General features: G+C 45.9%; 2 protein-coding genes across 9 annotated transcripts; one reads left to right on the top strand and one right to left on the bottom strand.

The window, feature by feature from the left end:
- Positions 1-34: 34 nt before the first annotated feature.
- Positions 35-4,131, top strand: LOC124503571 (uncharacterized). Its single transcript, XM_047068709.1, has 2 exons — positions 35-3,339; positions 3,439-4,131. Exons 1-2 carry the CDS (start codon positions 2,859-2,861, stop codon positions 3,696-3,698), a joined length of 741 nt encoding a protein of 246 aa, XP_046924665.1. The 5' UTR covers positions 35-2,858; the 3' UTR covers positions 3,699-4,131.
- Positions 1,790-22,829, bottom strand: LOC124503578 (uncharacterized). 8 transcript variants are annotated; one of them, XM_047068727.1, is made up of 5 exons: positions 22,652-22,829; positions 22,485-22,582; positions 14,458-14,642; positions 14,132-14,204; positions 12,779-13,648 (listed from the first exon to the last, which is right to left on the bottom strand). In XM_047068727.1, exons 1-5 carry the CDS (start codon positions 22,679-22,681, stop codon positions 13,381-13,383), a joined length of 654 nt encoding a protein of 217 aa, XP_046924683.1. In that variant the 5' UTR covers positions 22,682-22,829; the 3' UTR covers positions 12,779-13,380. The 8 variants fall into 8 exon arrangements, 3 of the variants coding, with proteins under 3 accessions (XP_046924693.1, XP_046924683.1, XP_046924678.1); XR_006960217.1 differs by lacking the exons at positions 12,779-13,648; positions 14,458-14,642 and adding an exon at positions 1,790-4,584 and having other exon boundaries at positions 22,679-22,829; XM_047068737.1 differs by lacking the exon at positions 12,779-13,648 and adding an exon at positions 1,790-4,584 and having other exon boundaries at positions 22,485-22,829.
- Positions 22,830-23,089: the final 260 nt, after the last annotated feature.

Genomic DNA, 23,089 nt, shown 5'->3' with positions numbered 1-23,089 from the left:
GCTTTTATAATAGCCAGTGTTACAAAGACCACCGAGTCCTGTGACATTCATAAACTCTCCACCACATACCAGTTCTAAAGAAGGTCTGTCTTCCAGGGCGTATCAAGTTCTATAAATTGTCTACAACACATTCTAAACCCTAGTACTTGGCAGAGTCAGGGTTGGCCAGGTCTGAGATGTAAGGGAGGTCTATGGTTTTCGTTTCCATGTGGAGCAAGCTGGCCATCGGTCCCCTGCCGCCTGGGTGAGTGCACACAGGTGACTGGTACAGTAGAAAGGGCACTGAACTGGAAGGTCGAAGACTGGCCCTGTTACCTAGGAACCCTGCGACCTCACTATATCACTTCCCTGGGCCCCATTTTCCCTGTCTGTATAGCCAGGTGTTAAGCTAAGGGATTTCTGAGGTTTTGGTCCTGCATCTACTGAAGTGTGGGAAAAAGTTGGTATTTCAGTTTTGTCTGATTCATGGTTTCTTTTGGGTTGAAGATAATAGTTAAATGAAATCATTGGTACAGAGTTATTATCTATAAGGGAGTCAGATGGACCCAGGGGAAATGTAGAAAATATAACAGATTCCCTAGAATGTTAGCATTTGGATGTTAGCAGATTGGATGTTAGCAACTGGATGAAATGCTGAGGAGAATCTTGGTTCTTTAAAAAGACAGTGGGCTGTCTTCGAAGGAAAGGTACCTGAACCTACCTTGTTCTTCCTCCTTTGCCTCTAACTTGACACGTGGCTTCAGGCTGGTTAACTTTTTATCCCTGGGCCTAGATTAGGGTTTACAAACTCAGATGCCCAGGGCAGCCATGCAGATAACATAAATGGCTGAAAGGTGTTAGGGTTGTGCTGAATCACGGAAAGCGTATTTGATGGGGCAGTCACTCAGCTCTCAGTGGTGGTGGGTCTTCACGATTTTTTTAAGAGGGAGTAGAAATCCAGATTTTCATTTGAAACCTCCTGATTTTTGAAATGTTGACAACTAATTGTAGATAGTGTAAAATACAATGAGCTAAACCGAGCATGTCTATGGGCTACCAGTTTGCATCCTCTACCCTGTCATTCCTGTAAAGTTAGGTAATTCTGTGATCCGCATCGGGAGTGTTTTGACTTCATCGTCACAACATTAGGGACAAAGTAGAGGGAGCGAGCTGTAGGACAACTCAGCTGTTTCCCATTGTGTTACAGGAAAGTGAGGGGGCGCGTTTCATTCGCGGGCCAACAGGAAAGTAGTTTGAAGGTGAACATACGAACTGGAACCCCATTTGCAGCCTCCACCTGGGAATATGTTATTTGTTCTTGCTGACGCGAATATGAAAGCCTGTCCGTTTTACAGGTGGGAGAAAGGCTCCCGGCAGAGCTGAGAATGATGCCAGCCCTGGTGGGGACCCAGCCCTCCCACATCCTGCAGTAGCACAGAGCCCGACGGTGACCTCTGAAGGCCTTTGTAAAGTTAATATTCTAGAGAATTCGTGTTTGGCTTCAAGGACAGGTTTAGTTAATATTCTTGTTGAGACTGTAAGGGGATGAGGTAAAAGAGTAATGTGTTCTCCATCCCCAAAGGCCATGGGTTCTGTGCGTGGGCTCCGCTCCGTCTTCCAAGAACCGGAACCAGAATTGCGGCCGGAACCGATTTCACAGGAGCCTCAGGAGACTTTGGGCGGTAATGAGAGCAAATGACTTTTTCCTCTTCCTCCAACCTGAACAAATAACTGAGATTGCAGATCTGTTGGCCATCCCTACGCCCACCTCACTCCCAGATGTATCCAGCAGGAATTATAGTCATTTGTGGGAATTTTTTTTTTTTTTTTTTAAATGACCGACCTGGCACTTTTACGGCACGTCCCATTTCAATTTTCAGTGGACACCGAAGTTCCCATCAGGTAGCGTGGCGCAGCTGGTTGGGACAGCAGTACTTGAGGGAGTGGTTGGAGTCCTCACTTAGATTCCTCCTCACCAAAGGCCTTCGTTCCACCTGAGCGGGTTATTTCAGTGCTTTATAGATGCCGGATTTAGCCATACAATGACCGGCTTTTGTGAAAATGAAGAGCTAACGCGTCCTTTGAAAGAATAAAGCAAACTGGAGCATCAGAGGGTGGGGAGGAGGTAGCTAAAGCTGTAGTTTCTTAGTCCCCTTTCATTGCCTTACAAGGTTGTGTCTTTCCTGCGCCCTGACTTACGCTCCCTTAGCTCGGAGGGGAGGCAGCTGCCTTTTCCTCTTTTGTGAACATGCTCATTTCTGAAAAATTCGCAAGTCCTGAGCACATAGACTCCATCCTTTCTTGATGAGCGTTGGATTTCTTGAGTGAAGATGTGTGGTGGGAGGGAGGGGCTCCTCACCTCTCAGCTCCATAAGGGTGGGGCTGGGGGTCCAGGAGAGCTGAGGGAGTGGGAAGTTCTAACATTCCAAAGCAAAGTCATTTCCTCCAGCCCCGTTGTTTGAAGTAAGAAGTCAAATTCGGCAAAACTGATACCAGGCTGACCTTCAGACCTGTCAGAGGAATAGGAAGGAAGCCTTCTTTTCAGGGGTGGGGCTAGACTTTGAAAAGTTCCACGGGAAGGTGCACACGTTTGGATAGCTTTTTATAAGTGGAAGGTAGGGAATAAATACTGTGACTAAATTTTAGATCGCGCCTCATTTTTCACAGTTAAAAAAGACCCTTGTGGCCATTGCAGACACTCGGCGAAGTGTGGATGAGGGTGATGTAATCATTCCAGTGTTTGCGCTCGGGAGAGTGGTCACTGCTCTGCATTTGTAAAACCCCTTCAGGAGAAAAGAAATATTTTTGTAAACGGTATCATTTTAGACGAGAAGTGGCTTGTTCGGTTCGGCGTTTCGACCTAACAGAAATGGCGAAGGATGGAGGTGCAGCCGGGTTTTCCGCCGCTGCTCTGGCCAAACGCGGCCAGCTCCTCGAAGCGGGGACGGTGCACCCTGGCTTCTTGGGGGCCTGGAGGTGAAGCTTCCACCGCCACTCGCTCTACCAGTCTCGGGGCCTCCGCTTGGCGTCTGGCAGGCCTGGGCGACCTGCAGGTGCCCTCCTCAGTCGGGAAACGCGCAGAATCAGATCACTGCTCTAGGACGCCGTCTGGGGTGGGCCACACGGTCCCCTTTGCCTTTAGGGACATGGGATTTGTCAGGGCAGGAGGGAAGCTCTTGAGGTCTGTCCCCGTGCCACAGCCTTCCTACCTGGTTAGGCCGGTGCTGGCCACGATATTTGCAAGACACCCCAGAGGATTACGCGGCCCCCAGACAGAGTGTGATGGCAAGAGCAGGTTAGCGTCTTGGGCAGAAATGCCCACTAGGCGTCTTCGGCAGCGTGGGAGCAGAGGGTCCCTTGTGCCTACTCTAGGAAAGTGTTCCCCAGAATAAATCCTCCGGTGGAGTCCTGGGTAGTCTTTGTACCACTCCCTTATCAGGCTGAATGATCGTGCTCCGTTCAAACGGGTGTTGGCTGTCGAGTTGTTTCAGGGTGTCTCCGGTCTTCCTACGACAGGGGACTTCGGTCGCTTCCAGTTAGTATTACGGTCCCGACGAGTCGTAACCCCGTGCTGTCGTCGCCGCCTAGAGAACCCAGCTACGTCTGCGCTTCATGAATGTGCTCAGAGAAAAATGTTTTTGCATATTTCAACCTGGAAAACTATTAACGCAGATGACAAAAGCTCACAATTACCCTGTGTCCCTCTACTCACATTGTGAACAGACGCATTTCGACTAATTTAGACTTCGTACTCTCGACGAGAGCGCTCAGGTTGAAAAAGGCTGGTCTCACCAATCCGATGTCTGTAGCAACGTGGTCAAAATGTATCTTCTCATGTTTCACTAATTTGATGTCTATTGTGATCTAGGGGGAAGGAGGTGAAGTTTGCATCTGAAGTGTTGTGGGGTGGGAGGAGAAAGGGACTGCGTGAGCAGATAGTGGAGAGAATGTGGGACAAGATGTCTTTATAAGATGAGAAGTTACTTTCACGCATCGTGTGGAAGCATTCTACTGTGAGTGATTGTGCTAACTATAAATCATTGATGTCTATACATTAAGGCAGGTTCTCTCAATTAGGCAACATTTGGTTAGTCAAGTCCAAGTTATTGTTTGTACTTGAAAGTAATAAAGCTGCGTTTCCTTAAAAATACATTCTGTAGTTTGAAGACTATTTTCTTGCCTTCTTTCCCCAGTTAATTCAGGTGGGACTTTGCGAGAGTTGATCGCGTTTTAGAATGTGTTTTTTAGAAATGGAACTGGCTGTCGTGTGATCTAAAGCGACTCTGTTCCTTTGCTGTTTCTGCACGTTCTAGAACGTAAGCCCAATAATATAACAATTTCTGAATGAGATCCAAGAGGGAAACAATATGTTGAAAAGTCAAATGCCAGGAAAGAATTTTGGCGACCTCCGTGAGTAGATACAGATGGGGGGAAGTACCATGAATGCAGGTTGCAGAGCTTGGGATTCTCTTCCTTCCTCCACTATTCAGCCCATCTCCTAGTTGGGTCATTCTTCTTCATTTCAGTTTGTAAGGCCCCTTGTTGTTCACCAAACATCATCCTGTACCTTTGATCCCCAACGGCACCATCATAGGGCAGGCTGTCCTGTTATACAGAGAAAATTGAGGCCTGAAAAGTGGCTAATTGCTTGGAGGAGTAGTGAGCGGTGAGGAGGGGGTTGGGGCCCAGAGTTTTAGCCTCCACAGACCCAGACCCTAGATTTTCCCCACCTTTCCTTGTTTCCCTTCCCATTCTCTCCCTACTTCAAGTCTCTTGGATCCAAACCTGGACTGTTCCCTTCCCCCCTTCATCACTTGCGTGTGCCTTTCCGCCCGTTCACACTCTGGAATGCTTCCGGGGAGTCTCGCTAACCGCTCCTTCAAGCACATGGCTCCTCTGTTCAAACCACCTCAGTGAGTCACTATTACCAACAGGGGTGGGGGGTAGGGGGTGGGGGGAAGAGGGGTCTAGTCTAGATGTATTAACCTACCCATAATTGAGTCTCAACTCATCTCTTCAGTTTTATATTTCTTTTCCTGGCTTTGCACTTTGGGTCTTCTCCCAGCCTCATGGAAAAGCCCCCATTGTTCCTTTCTCCCAGCCCTAGGGGCAGCCTTTAGGATCCCACTGACCTTCCAAGATCTTTAAAGCCTCAGTTAACCAGCATCCCTCAACTCAGGCTGACTCAACATTTTTGCCTAGGGTAGTTAGTTGTGCAATCTGTTGGCAGTTCATCACATTGTACCTTTTGCAACTGGCAAACCATTGACTTTCACCCTTGATCCATAACTTTTTCCAAATCCAGGTGAATGCCTTATCTGCCCAGCAACAGTGTAAGGTCGTTATTATCTGATGCTCAGTAAGTTCTCGGGAAGATATTTTAATAAGTTCCACGGATCATCCTAGGGGATATGTTAACTGGTAGAAAAATAACTTTTGAGAGGATAAGAACATTGAAGCAAAATGAAAGACCAATGACACAGCTCTTCCTCTTAGACTTTCCTGTTCTGCTGTGTCCTGTGAACATCTACATTGTTCTGAGAACCATTTGGGCAGAATGTTTGGTGATCATTGCGTGATTAGACACAGGCAGTCCTTTCCAGTGAGATGTTCCTGTCCTTTGCACTTGAACCACATGTTCTCAATTTGTGGTAAAGATAATCCAACAATAATACAAATTTATAGAGAAAATTGCCCAGAGCTCCTATATCATAACAATTTGTAATATTCTCTTCTAATCCTTATGCACGTAAGTATGGACTTACATGATTGCAAATCATTTTTTATTGTGCTGTCAGAAATGTGCTTGAAGTCTTTTCAATTACCAGAATCCTTGGTAATACTTTTATTACCATAGTTTGCAAAACGATTCTTGTTTTGATGAATAATTAGGTAGCTTCCAGTTTTGCTTTTCAGATAATGCTACAGAGAACTTCTTTGTGCATATTTTTTTTAGGACAAGTTCCCAGTATAAGACTCGTCGGTAAAAGCAAAGGAGAATTCTTTCTTAACATTTTTTTGGTCACAAACATGGAAGGGCACATACACCCTCCATATAGTATATAGTTACAAAGTGAACACCTGTTTAAGGACTGTCAAAGTCAAGAAAGGTCGTTCCTGGCTCCCCAGAAACCCTCTGTGTCCGGGAAGGAACACTTCATGGCTTTTGCATCATATTTATCACATGGCTTTCCAAGTGGGTTAAAAGGATTTATGGTGTCACCTTGCTGGATTAAATACATGTTTCGCCACAACATCATCAGTTTTGAGTGGTTATTATTTTTTTTATTAAGAACATACGTTTGTTATTACATATCCATCAGTGTGGTGCTCAATACCACTTGAAACATGCATATTATCCTAGAGATGAATCCATTTTCCAGTGTTTTTTATTTGAAACACATTACCACAAAGCCATTATAAATTACCGAGGAGGTATTCAGTTAAAAAAATAAACAATAAAATCATACTGCCCATATGACTCAACTCTTGTTATTGGACAAGAGTTTAACAGTATTTAGACTGGTAATTCCTGTGTTAAGTGGAAAACATGACAGATGTATTGCCATAATTTTCTTTTATATTGATGTAGCCTACATAGCTTGCAGAATTTTATAAAGTCGTTCATTATTGTGGCAGGTAGTTTAAGGCACAGATGCTTTGAGTGACTATTTTAAATATGTTTGCCAATTTAGTAAATATAAAGAGGGCATCTCAAGCTTGCTTTAATGGACATTTCTTGTCTTTATGTGAAGACAGAAAACAGATTTTTTTTTAATTTTTTTAATTTTTAATTTAATTTTATTTTTTTCAATATATGAAGTTTATTGTCAAATTGGTTTCCATGGCAGATTTTTTAATGTATGATTATTTGTATTTCATTTGAATTCTGTCTGCATCTTTTATCCGTTTGCTTTTACTAACATTTTCAAGTACTTGAGAAACATTGTTTGAGATGAATTAAGGCCACAAATAAAATTTCAGCAATCTAGGCATCACTGATTTAGAGATAATAATTAAGCCCAAGGCATGTGTTGAAAGCAAACCTATCAACAGTCACTATTTACATCCCAGTAATTAATGTGATATGTCACAAATATGCCTGGTCACTCTCTCTTTTTTTTAAATACATTTTTTGATTTTTTAATGTTTATTTTTGAGAGAGAGAGAGTGTGAATGGGAGAGGGGCAGAGAGAGGGGGGGACACAGAATCCGAAGCAGGCTCCAGGCTCTGAGCTGTCAGCACAGAGCCAGATGTGGGGCTTGAACCCATAAACTGGGAGATCATGACCTGAGCTGAAGTCAGACACTTAATCGACTGAGCCACCCAGGCGCCCCTCTTTTTTTTTTTTTTTTTTATAAATTTTTTTTTTTTCAACGTTTATTTATTTTTGGGACAGAGAGAGACAGAGCATGAACGGGGGAGGGGCAGAGAGAGAGGGAGACACAGCATTGGAAACAGGCTCCAGGCTCTGAGCCATCAGCCCAGAGCCCGACGTGGGGCTCGAACTCACGGACCGCGAGATCGTGACCTGGCTGAAGTCGGACGCTTAACCGACTGCGCCACCCAGGCGCCCCTTTTTTTTTTTTTAATTTTAACTTGTTTTATTTTTTATTTTTTAAAATTTACATCCAAATTAGTTAGCATATAGTGCAAGAATGATTTCAGGAGTAGATTCCTTAGTGCCCCTTACCCATTTAGCCCATGCCCCCTCCCACAACTCCTCCAGCAACCCTCACTTTGTTCTCCACATTTGTGAGTCTCTTCTGTTTTGTCCCCCTCCCTGTTTTTATATTATTTTTTTTCCCTTCCCTTATGCTCATCTGTTTTGTTTCTTAAAGTCCTCATATGAGTGAAGTCATATGATATTTGTATTTCTCTGAGTGACTAATTTTACTTCGCATAATACCCTCCAGTTCCATCCACGTAGTTGCAAATGTGCCTGGTCTAGTAAGACCTAGAAATGCGGAAGAGAGCTCACCAACAATACTGGATATGTAGTGGAACCCTATTTTCAATTTAATATTTTCCTAATGCAGATATACCACAGGTGATCAGTAGTATTTAAAGGAAAATACGGGCAATCATGAATCAAGTTTTTCTCCCCAAATGAACTATGCTCGAAATTTAAAATGAATAATTAATCCAGAAGGCAACCAAGTGCAGATACCAAGAACATAGTCATCCTAGTGTTTTATTTTTACTCCTGCAGAGTCAGAGAGGGGTGACAGGTGTACTTTTGTATCTCAAGCCTCGGTGGGTTCAGAGATTTTTAATCTGAGAGTTTTAGGAGAGCAGACATTCCTGAGTTTGGTGGTTCAGCAGATTTAGCCAAGTAATGCAACTCTTGAGCTAGCTGATCATTCAAGCTTTAAGGGCACAAAGCTTGAAATTTATTTGAGACAGGATCAGAAAAACAAAACCACTCGAGGGCTGCATGTCAGGAAGGAAAAATGGAGAGGTAGGAGTAATAAACCGAGTGTTACTCATTTCTCCCCCCCCCCCCCCGCCACTACTCCCCTATAAGATTATGTCTGGATCACAGGAAATCTCTTTTTTTAAAGTTTCTTTATTAGAGAGGGAGGTGGGGGAGAGAGAATATCAAGCAGGCTCCACACTGCCAGGGCAGAGCCCTATGCATGGCTCGAACCCACAAACCATGAGATTAAGACCTGAGCTGAAATCAAGAGTCGGACGCTTAACCAGCTGAGCCGCCCAGGCACTGCATGGAGAACGGGGAATCTTATTCCTCTTATTCTTATTATTCCTTTTATTCCTCTTATTCTTCTCTGTGCCCATAAAACTGGTACAAAGTACACTAAACATGGGGATGTGTGGGTGAATGTGCTTTGGGTTTATCTACATCGACTTCTTGTAATTTAAAGTTCTCAAAGTGTGTTTTCTCCCAGCATTTCAGAATTACCTGGGACTGGTTAGAAATGCAAATTATTGGGCCCCACCCCAAGGCTAAAGACTCAGAAACTCAGGCTGGAGCCTAGGCAGATTGATGGTGATGCCCATGAAGGTTGAGAACCACTATTATCTAACCTATTCTGCCACCTAGTGGAACGTGTGGGAATAGCATCTGGCAATGAGTGGAGTACATTAATTATATTAAGAACTATTTTGCACTTACACAGCCACCCTGAACGTGTTCTAAAACTGGAATTGCCTTCTCCTTATTTCCAGTCATTATAGGGCATGTCATTTCAAGATATCAGCAGGCTGTGTGTGTAAACTTGTCTTTGTTGTTTTAGAAGTACCTTTAAATTTGTACTGAAATTGCTTTTATCACACACTAGAATAATGCACAGCTATTAAATAATGCTAGGAAGAAAAACACATGGGGAAATGCAAAAATGTGCATGGAAAAACAGGGTTAAAATGGCATACAACATTATTCAAACTAAATGGTTTAAATACACATAAAAACAAAATGAAATATACCAAAAGGGCAATCGTGGTTCTCTCTTGGGGATGCGATTATAGGTAAATATTTTCTATATGCTTTTTTTGGGGGGGGGTATGTTCTAAGTTTCTGTGATGAGTATGAATTATTTTTAAGAATAATTAAAATATTTTTTTCAGTTATGTAACACAGCTGCAAGCATCGTTTAGCCCAAATTCCTTCTCGCAGGAAATATGTATGAAGTCCTCATACCAGGCATTGTGCGAGGGCCTGGGGAAACAGAGGAAATGTGCGTGGCCCCTCGTCCTGGAGCTCTGGGGTCGTATGCACGTAAAACCCAAGGGGGTGTAGGGGCGCCTGGGTGGCTCAGTCGGTTGAGCGTCCGACTTCAGCTCAGGTCACGATCTCGCGGTCCGTGAGTTCGAGCCCCGCGTCGGGCTCTGGGCTGATGGCTCGGAGCCTGGAGCCGGCTTCCGATTCTGTGTCTCCCTCTCTCTCTGCCCCTCCCCCGTTCATGCTCTGTCTCTCTCTGTCTCAAAAATAAATAAACGTAAAAAAAAAAAAAATTAAAAAAAAAAAAAACCCAAGGGGTGTAATGAAGGAAGCACACCGAAGGGAGAAAGGCTCTACTTAGGGGTGATAACCAAGATTTCCCAGAGGAAGTAGCTCTCCATAAAGTTCCCAAGCTAAGGGACGCCTGGGTGGCTCAGTTGGTTGAGCGTCTGACTGTGGCTCAGGTCATGATCTCACGGTTCATGAGTTCGAGCCTCACATCGGGCTCTCTGCTGTCAGCGCAGAGCCTGCTTCAGATCCTCTGTCCCCCTGTCTCTCTGCACCTCCCCTGCTCACCCTCTCTTCCTCTCAGAAATAAATAAACAGCAACAACAAAAATTCCCAAGCTAAGGACTCTAGATCCAGATGCCCTGTAAGTTACCGGCCTTTGTTAGCGGGCTCTAGGACATGTGTGGTGGGCTGGATTGCATTACTCCTGAGGGCCTCTGTAGTCAACACAGGAGCACATCAGACGGTGCTAGAATTTGGAGACCAGATCGTTAAGCAACTGAAATTCAACACAAAAAGCAGGCTGTTGGTGGTAGAGCCATAGTTTTTCAATCTCCAAGTCTCCACATAAAAACGACACCCAAATGGCAAAACCGAAAACCCAGACAATACTTAAAAAAAAGCAGGTCACAAGGTAACCCCAGGAGCCCCCAAACACAAGCAGGTGAGGCCAACCAAAAACTGCCACAGGAGCAGCATTTGTATAGGAGGAAAAGGAAGGCGCAGGGGTTGTACGTGGTGGATGGGAGACCGGGAGAACCCAAGACAGGCACAGGTGGTCACAGAGGAGGGGGAGCCAATCTAAAAATGTCGGCTGAAGGTGGGAGAAGTTTTGTCCTCTCCCGACAGTGGGTTCATGTGAGGACCTACTGGAAGAGCACCTGAAAGGGCCGGAGCAGGGCAGCCCTGATAAGCTCATGAGACTGCCTGCCTTCTTCTAGGACAAGATTCCCACACTGGGGAAAACACCCAGGACTGAAATCAGAATTGAGCAAGACAGAGATGAGAGAGATTGTATTACTCTTGAGAGGCTTTGTGGGCAATGTAGGAACATGTGAGACGCTACCAGAATTTGAAGACAAGGAAAGAAAGAGATGGCCCAGACCCAAGAAAGGATAAGGACCGAGGCAGGAGATCCCAGAAAGCAAGCTACTTTATTTTTAAACACATACAAACAGCAGAAGAGGGAGCTCTGTGGTGAAAATCTTTCCTGAACATAGCCTTAATCCAAAAAGTCAGGGAGGATCAGTTCACAATGACACCAACAATAGAAAAGTACCAGGGCCAAATTCCACACACAATTATGAACAGCAAAGGGACCAAAGGGAAACAGAATAACACCCCTATAGACAATGGAAGCACACCAGGGAGACGTGGCTAAAAAGAGACCCAAACCATAACATATTCAAAAATGACAATATACTAAGCACCTGAAACAGGACTGGAGAGAACTGCACACATTGGAATTAGAAGAACTCAAAACTGGAATGAAGAATTCACAAAGGAATTCGAAATTTTTTTTAAGAAATGAAGGCTGAGCCCCAAGTGGCGTAAGGGACTAAACCCAGGAGATAATACCTTAAGAGAAACGGATGGCGAAGAAGAAAAAGACGTGCAAGTAAAAAGAAAATGAAGAATGGGAGAAACAAGACAAGAGAAAGTGACACGTATCCAAGGCACGCAAAGGAGAACAGGCACACAGGTAACAGGAGTCCCTGATGAAGAAAACCAAAGCAAGGCCAACACTCACAACTGTAATTCAAGAAAACATCCCGTTTAAACAGGTTGAAACCACATATTGAAAGTATACTCAGTACCTGAGAATATAGATGTGTATTCTATATATTATTTGGTTGGTGAGGGGAAGCATCTCTTTTAAACTATTCTTTTTAACGTTCATTTATTTTTGAGAGAGAGAGAGAGAAAAAGAGCGCGAGTGGGGGAGGGGCAGAGCGAGAGGGAGACCCAGAATCCGACGTAGGCTCCAGGCTCTGAGCCATCAGCACAGAGCCCGACGCGGGGCTCGAACTCACAAACCATGAGATCATGACCTGAGCTGAAGTCGGACGCTCAACCGACTGAGCCACCCAGGCGCTCCAGGCATTCAATTCTTTTATACATTTTTTTTTTAAATAAATGGTTGCATAATCAGTGCTTTTGAAAACATAGACGAAAGATATTATGTGACAAATCACGGACACTGACAATGTTGACTTGAAAAGTGATTGAGGTGAACTGGGCTCTGAGTGTGCAAAAGTTTTAGGAGTATCTGAATGCTACTCAGCAATAAAAAGGAAACACTCTCAGCACATACAATGACATAGATGCACTTCACAACCATCACGCCTAGCTGAAGTCAGCTGTATACAAGAGAATGAAAACTATGTAATTCTATTTACACAAAATTTTCTGTATAAAACTGACCTCTGGTGGCAGAAAGCAGATCCCTGGTTGTCGGGGGATGGAGATAAGAGTTAAGGGTGGGTTGCCAGGGGCAGGAGGAACCTTCGAGGTGGGGAGGAGATCTTCATGATCTTGATTATGGCGGTGGTTTCACAGATGGATACTTAGGTCAAAATTCACCCAGGGGAGCCTGGGTGGCTCCGTCCGTTGAGCGTCCGACTCTTGGTTTTGACTCAGGCCATGAGCTCATGGTCCGTGGGTTCAAGCCCTGCACTGGGATCTGCATGGACAGTGCAAAGCCTGCTTGGGATTTTCTCTCTCTCTCTCTGCCCCTCCCCTGCTGTCTCTCTCTCTCTCTCTCTCTCTCTCTCTCAAAAAAAAAAAAAAAGAATAATAATAATAAATAATAATAATAAAAATAAATAAACTAAAAAAAATTTTAAAAACCTCATCCAGTTGATTATTTCAAATGCGTGCGGTGAATTGTATGTTCGTCATACATCACGAAAGTTGTGAGATCGGATTTCCTGTTCTTGCTTTATATTTTTAAACGCCTTATTCTCCTAAATGTGTTTACCGTGCATATTCTTAGCCAGTCTATTCCAGTCATCTGGCTTCAGACGGTGGGTGTTTGTCCTGGGAGACATTTGTTCCCCTTTCACTGTGGTTGTGCTTCACAGGCGGCTAATTAGTTTGGTCTGCGAGGGCACGTTCCCTTGACATATCCCTGCTCTGGGATGTTTTGGGGGAAGGGCAGAGGACCAGGCTCTAGTGTCTGCCCCTCCCGCTGGGGTTAAGGTATGAGGAGGCGTCAAGCCCCAGGTCGCAGAACCTCAGGACCCTCCAGCATCACTCTTGATCTCTCTGGTTTAATCCCACCGTTCTAGGTGGGATGAATCCCCTGGTCGGGGATTTGTCTTTCACTTCACGGGAAGCAGCAGCAGCAGCAGTGGAAGGAGGCGGTCTCTCTGGGGTGTAATCTCTAGCTCCATTTTATTTTTCTTCTCATTGGGGCATTTTGCTTTCCTCACAGGCTGACCCGTGTGGCCTGCCTGTGCTGCTGGTCGCTCATGGGAAAAGGCGGGCAGTGGATGTCCCAGGACAAGGCAGTGGCCAGCCTTAAAGGCCTTTCTTCCGGCCTGTCCTCTTTCTGTGCCCTCCATCGGCCTTTCCCCAGGGCTGCTGGCTGCCCCCCCGGGTCCCAGGTGCAAACACCAGTTCCAGGCAGACTTCTGACTCCCCAGGCGCCTCTTCTTATATATTGTTTTGCAAGCTCCTCAACCCTGTCCTCCGCCCTTGCTCAAGGGAGAAAACCCAGCGTTAGTTTGCCATCTTTTTTTTTTTTTTTTTTGGGGGGGGGGGGACAGAGAGAGACAGAGCATGAACAGGGGAGGGGCAGAGAGAGAGGGAGACACAGAATCGGAAACAGGCTCTAGGCTCTGAGCCATCAGCCCAGAGCCCGACGCGGGGCTCGAACTCACGGACCGCGAGATCGTGACCTGGCCAAAGTCGGACGCTTAACCGACTGCGCCACCCAGGCGCCCCAGTTTGCCATCTTAATACGCACCCCATAACTGATTTTGTCTGCTTTAAAACCTTTAATATTCTTTGAAGACGTGGTCTAGGTCTGAAAATCCGATTCTGAACATGGTAAGAGAACACGGAAAAAAACAGTAAGAACTACAGAAAAGTGGGAAATAGTTTGCTGATTCCATGGCCAGAAGAGTAAAGAGCGTTTAGACAGTGTTTTGTCGAACAATGTCTGCCCGCTTACTTACTTATTGCCTATCTTCTCCCAGATGAGGCTGGGGCTTCTCCCGTCTTGTTCAACAAGGTGCAGATCCCCAACACCTAGGATAAGATAAAATTTGGTGCAGAGGAGGCCCTCGTAAATAATTGCTAAAGAAATTGCTATTTCTATCTGTCGCTATGTGATTTTCTGCTTTGAAACTTAGTGGCCTAAAACAATGGCGATTTGTTATTTCTTACCATCCGGTGGGTGGACTGGGCCTTCTGGGCTCCCCTGGTGGCCGGTGTGGGGATGCCTCACCCACACATCTAGGCCTTAGCTGGGGCAGCTGGGCCTCTCTACATGGTTTCTCACCCAGGGCTGCTGTTCCCGATGCAGAAGCTTTCCAAAGGGCACAGGTAGAAGCGGCGCGGCCTTGAGATCTAGGATCTGGAACCCCACAAGTCACTTCCACCATGTTCTTCTGGTTGAAGCAAGTCATGAGGCCCGCCTGGAATTCAAGGTGTGAAGAAAGAGACTCCACCCCTTGATGCGAAAGCCTGCAAAACAGTATGATCCTGCCTTTCTTTCTGCCACATTGTTCCAAAGTTTGTAAACAGAGGAAGAATAATCGGAACTGTCCACCGTTGGCCAGCTTAGTGCCTGGCACCTGGGAAGCCCTCACTGTTGGTCCAGTGAATGAAAGAATGTCATGGCTGCTTCCATTCCCTTCAAAAATGGACTGCTTCTTGGGACACATTGGCCGATATTGCCCCCGAGTGGAATTTGAGGATTGAGGCCAGGGTAATTCCTTTCTTGGAAGATTGAACTGTAAGATTCCAGTTTACAGGTTAGGACAGGGGTTTCTAAACTTTAGCATAGGTATGAAGCGTATAGAGATCTTATTAAGAACAGAAGATTCTGGGACCCCAGCGTGGCCCAGTTGGTTAAGTGTCGGACTCTCGATTTTGGCTCAGCTCCTGATCCCAGGATCGTTGGGGTCAAGTCCCACGTTGGGCTCCGTGCTGAGCGTGAAACCTGCTTAGGATTCTCTGTCTCTTTTCCTCTGCCCCTCCCCAGCTCATGCCCCCCACCATCAAAACAACAACAACAACAACAACAACCAGAAGATTCTGACATCCATTTTCAAAATAAATCGGACAGTCTGACAACTGATTCAAAACAAAAACAAAAAAGCAGAAGCTTCTTGGACCCCATCCTGGTAAGTTCGGTAAGTCTGGATAGGCCCAAATTCACTGAGTCCTAGGCTTTTATGAGGGCTTTGTGATGAGTGGGTGTTGGGGGTGATGCTGCCCTGGAGGGAACAGGGCCCTAGGTTTAAGAGCAAGGAGACGTGAAAACAGTGCTGCTCCTCTCTCGGTCATCCCAGGAGATCCACTCACTCTCAGATTCTCAGTTTTCTCATCTGTAAAATGGGGTTGACAGCCATCTTAGAGGCTTGTTATGAGATTAGAAACAGTGCCTCATTGGGGCGCCTGGGTGGCTCAGTCGGTTAAGCGTCCGACTTCGGCTCAGGTCATGATCTCACCGTTTGTGGGTTTGAGCCCCGCGTCGGGCTCTGTGCTGACAGCTCGGAGCCTGGAGCCTGCTTTGGATTCTGTGTCTCCCTCTCTCTCTGCCCCTCCCCTGCTCGCGCTGTCTCTCTCTGTCTCTCAAAAATAAATACATAAATATTTAAAAAAAAAATTTAGAAATAGTGCCTCGTTATGGTGCATAACATGCCCTGACTCAATGAGCAGGGTTAATACCACGGACATACAGTGTATAATAGACGTTCAGCAACCATTAGCCAAATTTAAATACCATAAGACCAGAAGAGCAAGAATCATATCTTTTTTAATCACTATTGATTGCCAGATTCCAGGGCATCACAAATATCTTACAGCAGGTGTTTAACAAGTAGTTTTTCCTTTTCATAATTTTTTTTCTTTTTCAAAATTTTTATTCAAATTCTAGTTAGTCAACATGCAGTGTCATATTGGTTTCAGGAGTAGAACTTAGTGATTCTACTTACATATAACACCCACTGCTCATCCCAACAAGTGTCCTCCCTAATGCCCATCACCCATTTAGCCCATCCCCCCACTCAGCTCCTATCCAGCAACCCTCAGTTTGTTCTCTGTATTTAAGAGTCTCTTATGGTTTGTTTCCCTCCCTCTCTCTGTTTTTTTCCCCTTCCCATATGTTCATCTGTTTTGTTTCTTACATTCCACATCTGAGTGAAATCAACAAATAGCTTTTCAATGAATGAATGAAGTTCTCATATCCTATCTCTACCAGTGCGAATGTGTTCACTGGTTGTCCCAGGGGTGTGTGTGTGTGTGTGTGTGTGTGTGTGCACATGCATGTGTATGCGTGTGTGTAGTTATTTTATGTCATTTAAGGACTTCCAGACACGGTTTGCTTTGTGTACACGTCAATACTGACTAAGCTGCCAGGGGTCAAGTTGTTTTCAGAAGCGTTTTTTTGATTGTGGCGCCATGAAAAGAATACAAGCCTTGAAGGAGAGCTTGGTTCAAATCCCAGATCTGACCAGTCCTACTTTGGTCAAATCACACACCCTCTCTGAGTTTCAGTTTCCCCATTTGGGACATGAGGAAGTTGTTGCCAAGGACAGTTCTGTTGTGATGTGTTAGTTTTCTGTACATCTAATTTTGTTTGAGTTTATTTATTTTGAGAGAGGGAGAGAGAGTGGGGGGGGGCGGGGTAGAGAAAGAGGGAGAAAGAGAACCCAAGTAGGCTCCGTGCTGTCAGCACGGAGCCCGATGCAGGGCTTGAACCCACTAACCGTGAGATCATGACCTGGGCTGAAACCAAGAGTTGGTTGGACGCTTAACCGACTGAGCCACCCAGGCGCCCCTAGGATTCTGTACATCTAATTGTGGGAACCAGCATATGCAGGTGATGTCATTTTGTATTTTGTTGTTGGTTTTCATTGCAGATCATCATTAGCAACTCACTTGTTGCTACATTGCCTTCATAATTATCATTTTTACTGACTATACATTATTTTGTTGAATAACAGAATTTATCTAAACATCTCCTCTATGTGGGCTCTTTAAGTAGTTCCAATTTTATGCTACTGTGAAAATTGCCGCAATTAACATCTTTGTCAACATAACTTTTTGCTTTGGTTGGATAATTTCCTCAGGAAGCGAGGTAATTTTGACCGCCTCTTATGGAAGACTAGAACGAGGTTGTGGCAACATTTTCTGCATTAGCATTTTGCATCGGCCAAAAATGGGAAAGATCAGAACTCACCTTCAGGAGGAAGTGCTTAAACTGTGAGCCAACTGTTCAGTAAGAGGCTGTGCAACCATTACAAAGAACAAGGATTCTTCACTATCGCCAAAAAGTAGAAACCATCTAAAATGTCCTTCGACGAGCGAATAAGCAAAATGTGGAAGACTATGCTACAATGGGATACGATTCGGCCATAAAAGCAATGAAGTTCTGAGGCACGCTATCACATGGATGAACCTTGGAAACATTATGCCGAGTGAAAGAAGTCAGACGCAGGGGGCCTCGTAGAATATGATTCCGTTTATAGGAAATGTCTAGAATAGGTAAATCCATGGAGACAGAACAAAAGATAAGTAGTTACCAGGGGTTGGGGAGGGAATGGGAAATGATTGCTAACAGGTATGAGGTTTCTTTGGGGGATGATGAAATTATTCTGGAATAGATAGCAGTGATGGGTACACAACCTTGTGAATATACAAAACCCACTGAATTGTGCACTTTAAAAGAATGAACTTGGGGTGCCTGGGTGGCTCAATCAGTTAAGCATCTGACTTTTGGCTCAGGTCATGATTTCACGGCTCAGGAGTCTGAGCCCCGCGTCGGGCTCTGTGCTGACAGCTCAGAGCCTGGAGCCTGCTTCGGATTCTTTGTCTCCCTCTCTTTCTGCCCTTCCCCCGCTCATGCTCTGCCACCCTGTCTCTCTCAAAAATAAATAAACATTAAACAAAATAAAAGAGTGAACTTTATGGTATGTGAGTTATACCTCAATAGAAAAAAGAATGAGGAAGATCTGTATTGATGTGATCTATTATTCATTGAAAACAGCAAAGTGCAGAGCAGCATCTAAAGCATAGCATTTGTTTTCTTTGTGTGTGTGTGTGTGTTTATTCATTTTTGAGAGAGACAGAGAGACAGAGACAGAGTGTGAGCAGGAGAGGGACAGAGAGAGAGAGGGAGACACAGAATCTGAAGCAGGCTCCAGGCTCTGCACTGTCAGCACAGATCCCGATGTGGGGCTTGAACCCACAACCGTGAGATCGTGACCTGAGCCGAAGTGGGACGCTTAACCGACTAAGCCACCCAGGTGACCCAGTGGAAGTCTGGTTTTCTATCTTTGGTGTCTGAGATTGTGAGGCTTCCCCAGGAAGTGTCAGTCCTGCCCTCTCTGCCATGAGCTCAGGCATGAGAATAGCCTCTTTCTCTGGGCCATAGAGCACACCCATTGTGTGCTAGGAGCTGAGACAGTGTACAATAACCTCTATGTGATACATAATTATTCCCATTATTCCAGATAACAGACCTGAGCAGCAAGAGAGACAAAAGGCTTTACAAGGTTATGCAGCAAGGGATATGGCTCCAGCAGGAACCAAACCCAAGTCTATATAACTCCAGAGGAGGTGAATCAGAGGCTTGGGTGCTGGGAGCCGGTTTATTTGTTCCCTGTGGACTGGCCAGCCAGGGGTGTGGAGGCTGCTTCGCTTCAGAGAACATAGCTTACAAGAATGTTGGTTTCTGTATTTACCCAGAGAGGTCATTTATTCTCCTTTATTTGAGGGCTGTGGGAAGGGGATTGCAGAGGCTTATCTTGCCCCAGGCTGGTCCACTATTGCTTGATGGGAATGTTTCAGGAGTTCCCAACTGGTCCGCTCATGCTGCCGAAACATTCCATGCTCCTTCACAAAGCTGCCCGTGCTGTTGTTTCTAACTAGAAAACCCGTCCCGTCCATTAGCCACTCAACAAACTCCTACTTACCTGTCAAAACCCAGCTCGTATGTCCCTTCTGTTTTCTTCTTATCAACGACATTTATAGATGCCCTTACTAGCATCTTTATAATAATACCAGTAATGTTCATAGTAGTTCTCATTTAGAGAGCCCCACTATGTGCTGGGCAGTTTTAACTATCGACATGGGTGTTCCCTTTAATTCTTATGGGAGTTATGCAATAGGACTATACTTATTTACCTCTCTTTCAGATGAAGAAACAACCCAGCAAGGTTAGGAAATTTGCCCAGAATCACACAACCAGGATGTGAAGAAACAGATCTTTCCAGCTCCAAAGTTCATACCTTCCCCTAACCCCACATCCTCTTCCCTACCCTGGTCACCTTGAATTGCAAATGCTGTTTGTTCCTGTTTTCGCCATTGCCCTGGGAGGCCTAGAAGGCAAGTGGTGACTCCGATTTCAGGACTGTGACCCATTACGGGGTCTGCTCCCTAGTGGCTGATCCTGACAGTGGCAGGGACCCAGCCTGGAAAGTAAACGCAGTCTGTCTGTCCTATCCCTGCGGTGGAACGGCCTTGCTATCTCTCCTGGAAAGGCGATAAAGGGGCAGGTCTTGCCTCCTTGAGGACTTGCAGATGTTTCCTGAAGCCGTGAGAGCCATTTCTGTTTCTTGCCAGTCCACATGAGCTTCTAGAAAAGCCAGCTTCATGGCTCTGTTAGTGTGAATGTTAACAATTCTAGCAGCCCTCGGGACATCGAGCTGAAATATTAAGGCCAGCAGGGGCCCATCGAGGACAGAGGCCCCATCCCCAGCTTGCTGGAGCTTTGCTAAAGCCCCAAAGAGGCTTCATTGTGGAGACAGCAGGACCTGGGGGTTGGGACCTCCAGCTTCGCAGTTAGTCTGGCTCTGAAAACCATCTCCACCGCTTACTAAATCGGTGGCCTTGGAGCACGTTTCTTAACCTCTCTAAACCTCAATGACTTCGTCTTTACCAGGAAGTAATTGCCTCCTTTTTAAAGTTACGGATAAAAAGAGCTAATGCATACGAAACGCTTCCCGCCAAGCCTGATACAGTGCCTTCGCACCAAGGCGGGGATGCTAATGATGGTAATAACAATAAAAAGAATTGTTATTACGGAAAAATCCATAATAGACTTTTGTTGTTTGCAGCTAAGAATCCTGTCTGATCTAGTTAATGTTATTAGTTAGGGGAGCAGAGCAGTTTTCTAGAAGGACAGGCCACTGGAGCCAGATGGGTGGTTTCCCCTGGTCTAGGACAAGAGGTGACGGAGAAAGTGATGTTCCCGTCCATTGGGCTGAGCATGTGTGGTTCTTCCTGGATCCCACCTCCTGGAGTAACCTGAGAAGGGAGAGGCCCAGTCGAGACTCGATCCCCATTCCTGTGATTCCCAGGCAGCCATCTTTTTTCTGTCCCAACCACCTACCTCGGGATTGAGCAATTAGCAGCTATTAGAATCATGGGCTGTGTTTTGAAGAATATGAATAATAATATTTCAAAGTTAGCAATCCATTTTCACAAGGATGATTTTATTTGCATATCCAAGCACACAAATGCCCACAGAAAAGATGTGCTTTATTTATTTTTATTTATTTATTTTTTTTAACGTTTATTTTTTGGGACAGAGAGAGACTGAGCATGAACGGGGGAGGGGCAGAGAGAGAGGGAGACACAGAATCGGAAACAGGCTCCAGGCTCTGAGCCATCAGCCCAGAGCCTGACGCGGGGCTCGAACTCACGGACCGCGAGATCGTGACCGGGCTGAAGTCGGACGTTTAACCGACTGCGCCACCCAGGCGCCCCAAGATGTGCTTTATTTAAATTGTGTTTAAGGTTTCCTCGAGCGCTTCCTGTTTTCAGGTACAGGCCTCCAGGGAAGGAATGGATAGGCCTGTGCAGTTTTGATTTCTAACATCTTCAGTGGACAGATTTCCATGTCTTGGTGAGATTTATATTTGTCACTGGTAAACTTGTCATAATATTCCTTCAACTGGTTGGGCCAGAGTTTGCCCTTCTGGCTGCCATTTGGAGCTGGGGTAGTTCCAACCTTCCGCTATTATATATAATACTATCAACCTTTATTAAGACAAGCTTTTAAAAACAATCTTTGGGAAGTATTTCCTTAGGACAAATTCCTAGAAGCAGACTGAGGGACCAAAGGGCGGGAATAGGTTTCCTTGGCCTTGTTTACTGAAGGTTAGATCATTCCTGAGAGAAGATAACACCAAACCCTAGAGATTGCCCATGTGTTCTCTCCTGGTCTGAAACGGGAAAGAAATACAGAAGCAGTGCCAACAAGATGACAAGACAATTTGCTGAGCCATGCAGAATTTTCTGGAAGGTGCTGGGCTTTTCCATGAGAATATCCTCAACTGCTGTGCGACTCCTCTGACTGTCTGCTGATTCGGGGCCATCCCCACGCTTCCTCAACTACCTCCACAGGAAATGTACCCTGGCCGGTAGTGAAGAGCCAGGGGCTCTGCAAATCTCCTGTGAATTCCCAAGGGTCAAATGCCCGTGGTGGATGGAACACATGTTTTACATAAACAAGGCAACGGAGCCTGGTGACGGTGAGCACTGGCGGGACCCTGGCGCTAGAAGAGCCGGCTGCAGACAGGGCCCTGCCGTACACGCTCCCTCCCACACCCACCTGGATGGCAGATTACTGAAATGACACAAGTTTTCATATATCCCTCTGACTCAGGACTTTGACTTTCTTTTTTTTTTAATGTTTTTTTAAATGTTTTTATTTATTTTTGCGACAGAGAGAGACAGAGCATGAGCAGGGGAGGGGCAGAGAGAGAGGGAGACACAGAATCGGAAGCAGGCTCCAGGCTCTGAGCTGTCAGCACAGAGCCCGACGCGGGGCTCGAACTCACAGACTGTGAGATCACGACCTGAGCCGAAGTCGGACGCTCAACCGACTGAGCCACCCAGGCGCCCCAGGACTTTGACTTTCGATGAAACACAGGACTCCTGGGAGAAGGTGCAGTGCCATTTACACTTGGCAGTGAACTCTTCTGTCATCGCTGACTCTGAGAACAGGTCAGGCTGGAGAAGAATCCCCGAGAAGACTCTGAAAGCCAGGGAAGGAGCGCTCAGAGTCTCGCCTTTCACAAAAACTTTTAAAACGGGGTTCTTGGGATGCCTGGGTGGCTCAGTGGGTTAAATGTCTGACCTCGGCTCAGGTCATGATCTCTCGGTTTGTGGGTTTGAGCCCGGCATAGGGCTCTGTACTGACAGCTCAGAGCCTGGAGCCTGCCTGGGATTCTCTGTCTCCCTCTCTTTCTGCCCCTCCCCTGCTTGCACCTGCTCGCTCGCTCTCTCTCTCAAAAATAAGTAAATAAAACATTGAAAAAAAAGTTAACACAGGTTTCTTTAGTTGCCTCTTACCTGTGCAGCTCCCCCGGGAGTGCAAGGTCCCTGGGGGAGCGGCGGACAAGCCTTCCTGAGGTTGTCTGGCGTAGGCAGGGACCCCGGATGAATGTCTCCTGTTGAATGTGAGAACTCAGTAGCAGGTTCCAGGGAGCTGCCCCAGTGACCCCATCCCAGCCACGTGCCTGTGAACACCTGGCCCTCGCAGTTACCATCACAACGGTGCTATGATTTCTGCTTTGTTGTGGCTCTGCTCCTTGGGAAGTGGAATCATGCCGTGACCTATTCTTCAGCCAAACACAGTGCAGTAGCTTCAAGTGCAGACCACACAGCCTCCTCTCAGATCTTATCTCCTTCCCTCTTCCCCTCACTGACTATGCTCTAACCCTGCTGGCTTTTCTCTTCCTCAAACGGCAAGCTTGTTCCTGTCCCAGAGACGGCTTTGCATGGGCCATTCTCCCTCCTTGGATCTTCCCACGCTTGCCTTCTCGTCCTCATTCGGGCCTCAGCTCGATGGGCACCTTTTCCAAGAGGTCAGGCTGCCCCTGGGTCACTTTCTATCCCACTATCAGCGTGTTTTCTCCTTAGCAATGCCATTTCCTAAAATCACCTGATGCGCCGAT

This window comes from Lynx rufus, unplaced genomic scaffold, assembly GCF_022079265.1.
Source record: "Lynx rufus isolate CCGP_SWC_20201006 ecotype Redwood Valley unplaced genomic scaffold, mLynRuf1.p SCAF_10, whole genome shotgun sequence".
NCBI classification, from domain to species: domain Eukaryota; kingdom Metazoa; phylum Chordata; class Mammalia; order Carnivora; family Felidae; genus Lynx; species Lynx rufus.
Note: the sequence above shows the minus strand (reverse complement) of the source record. Positions and strands in the feature narration are given on the sequence as shown.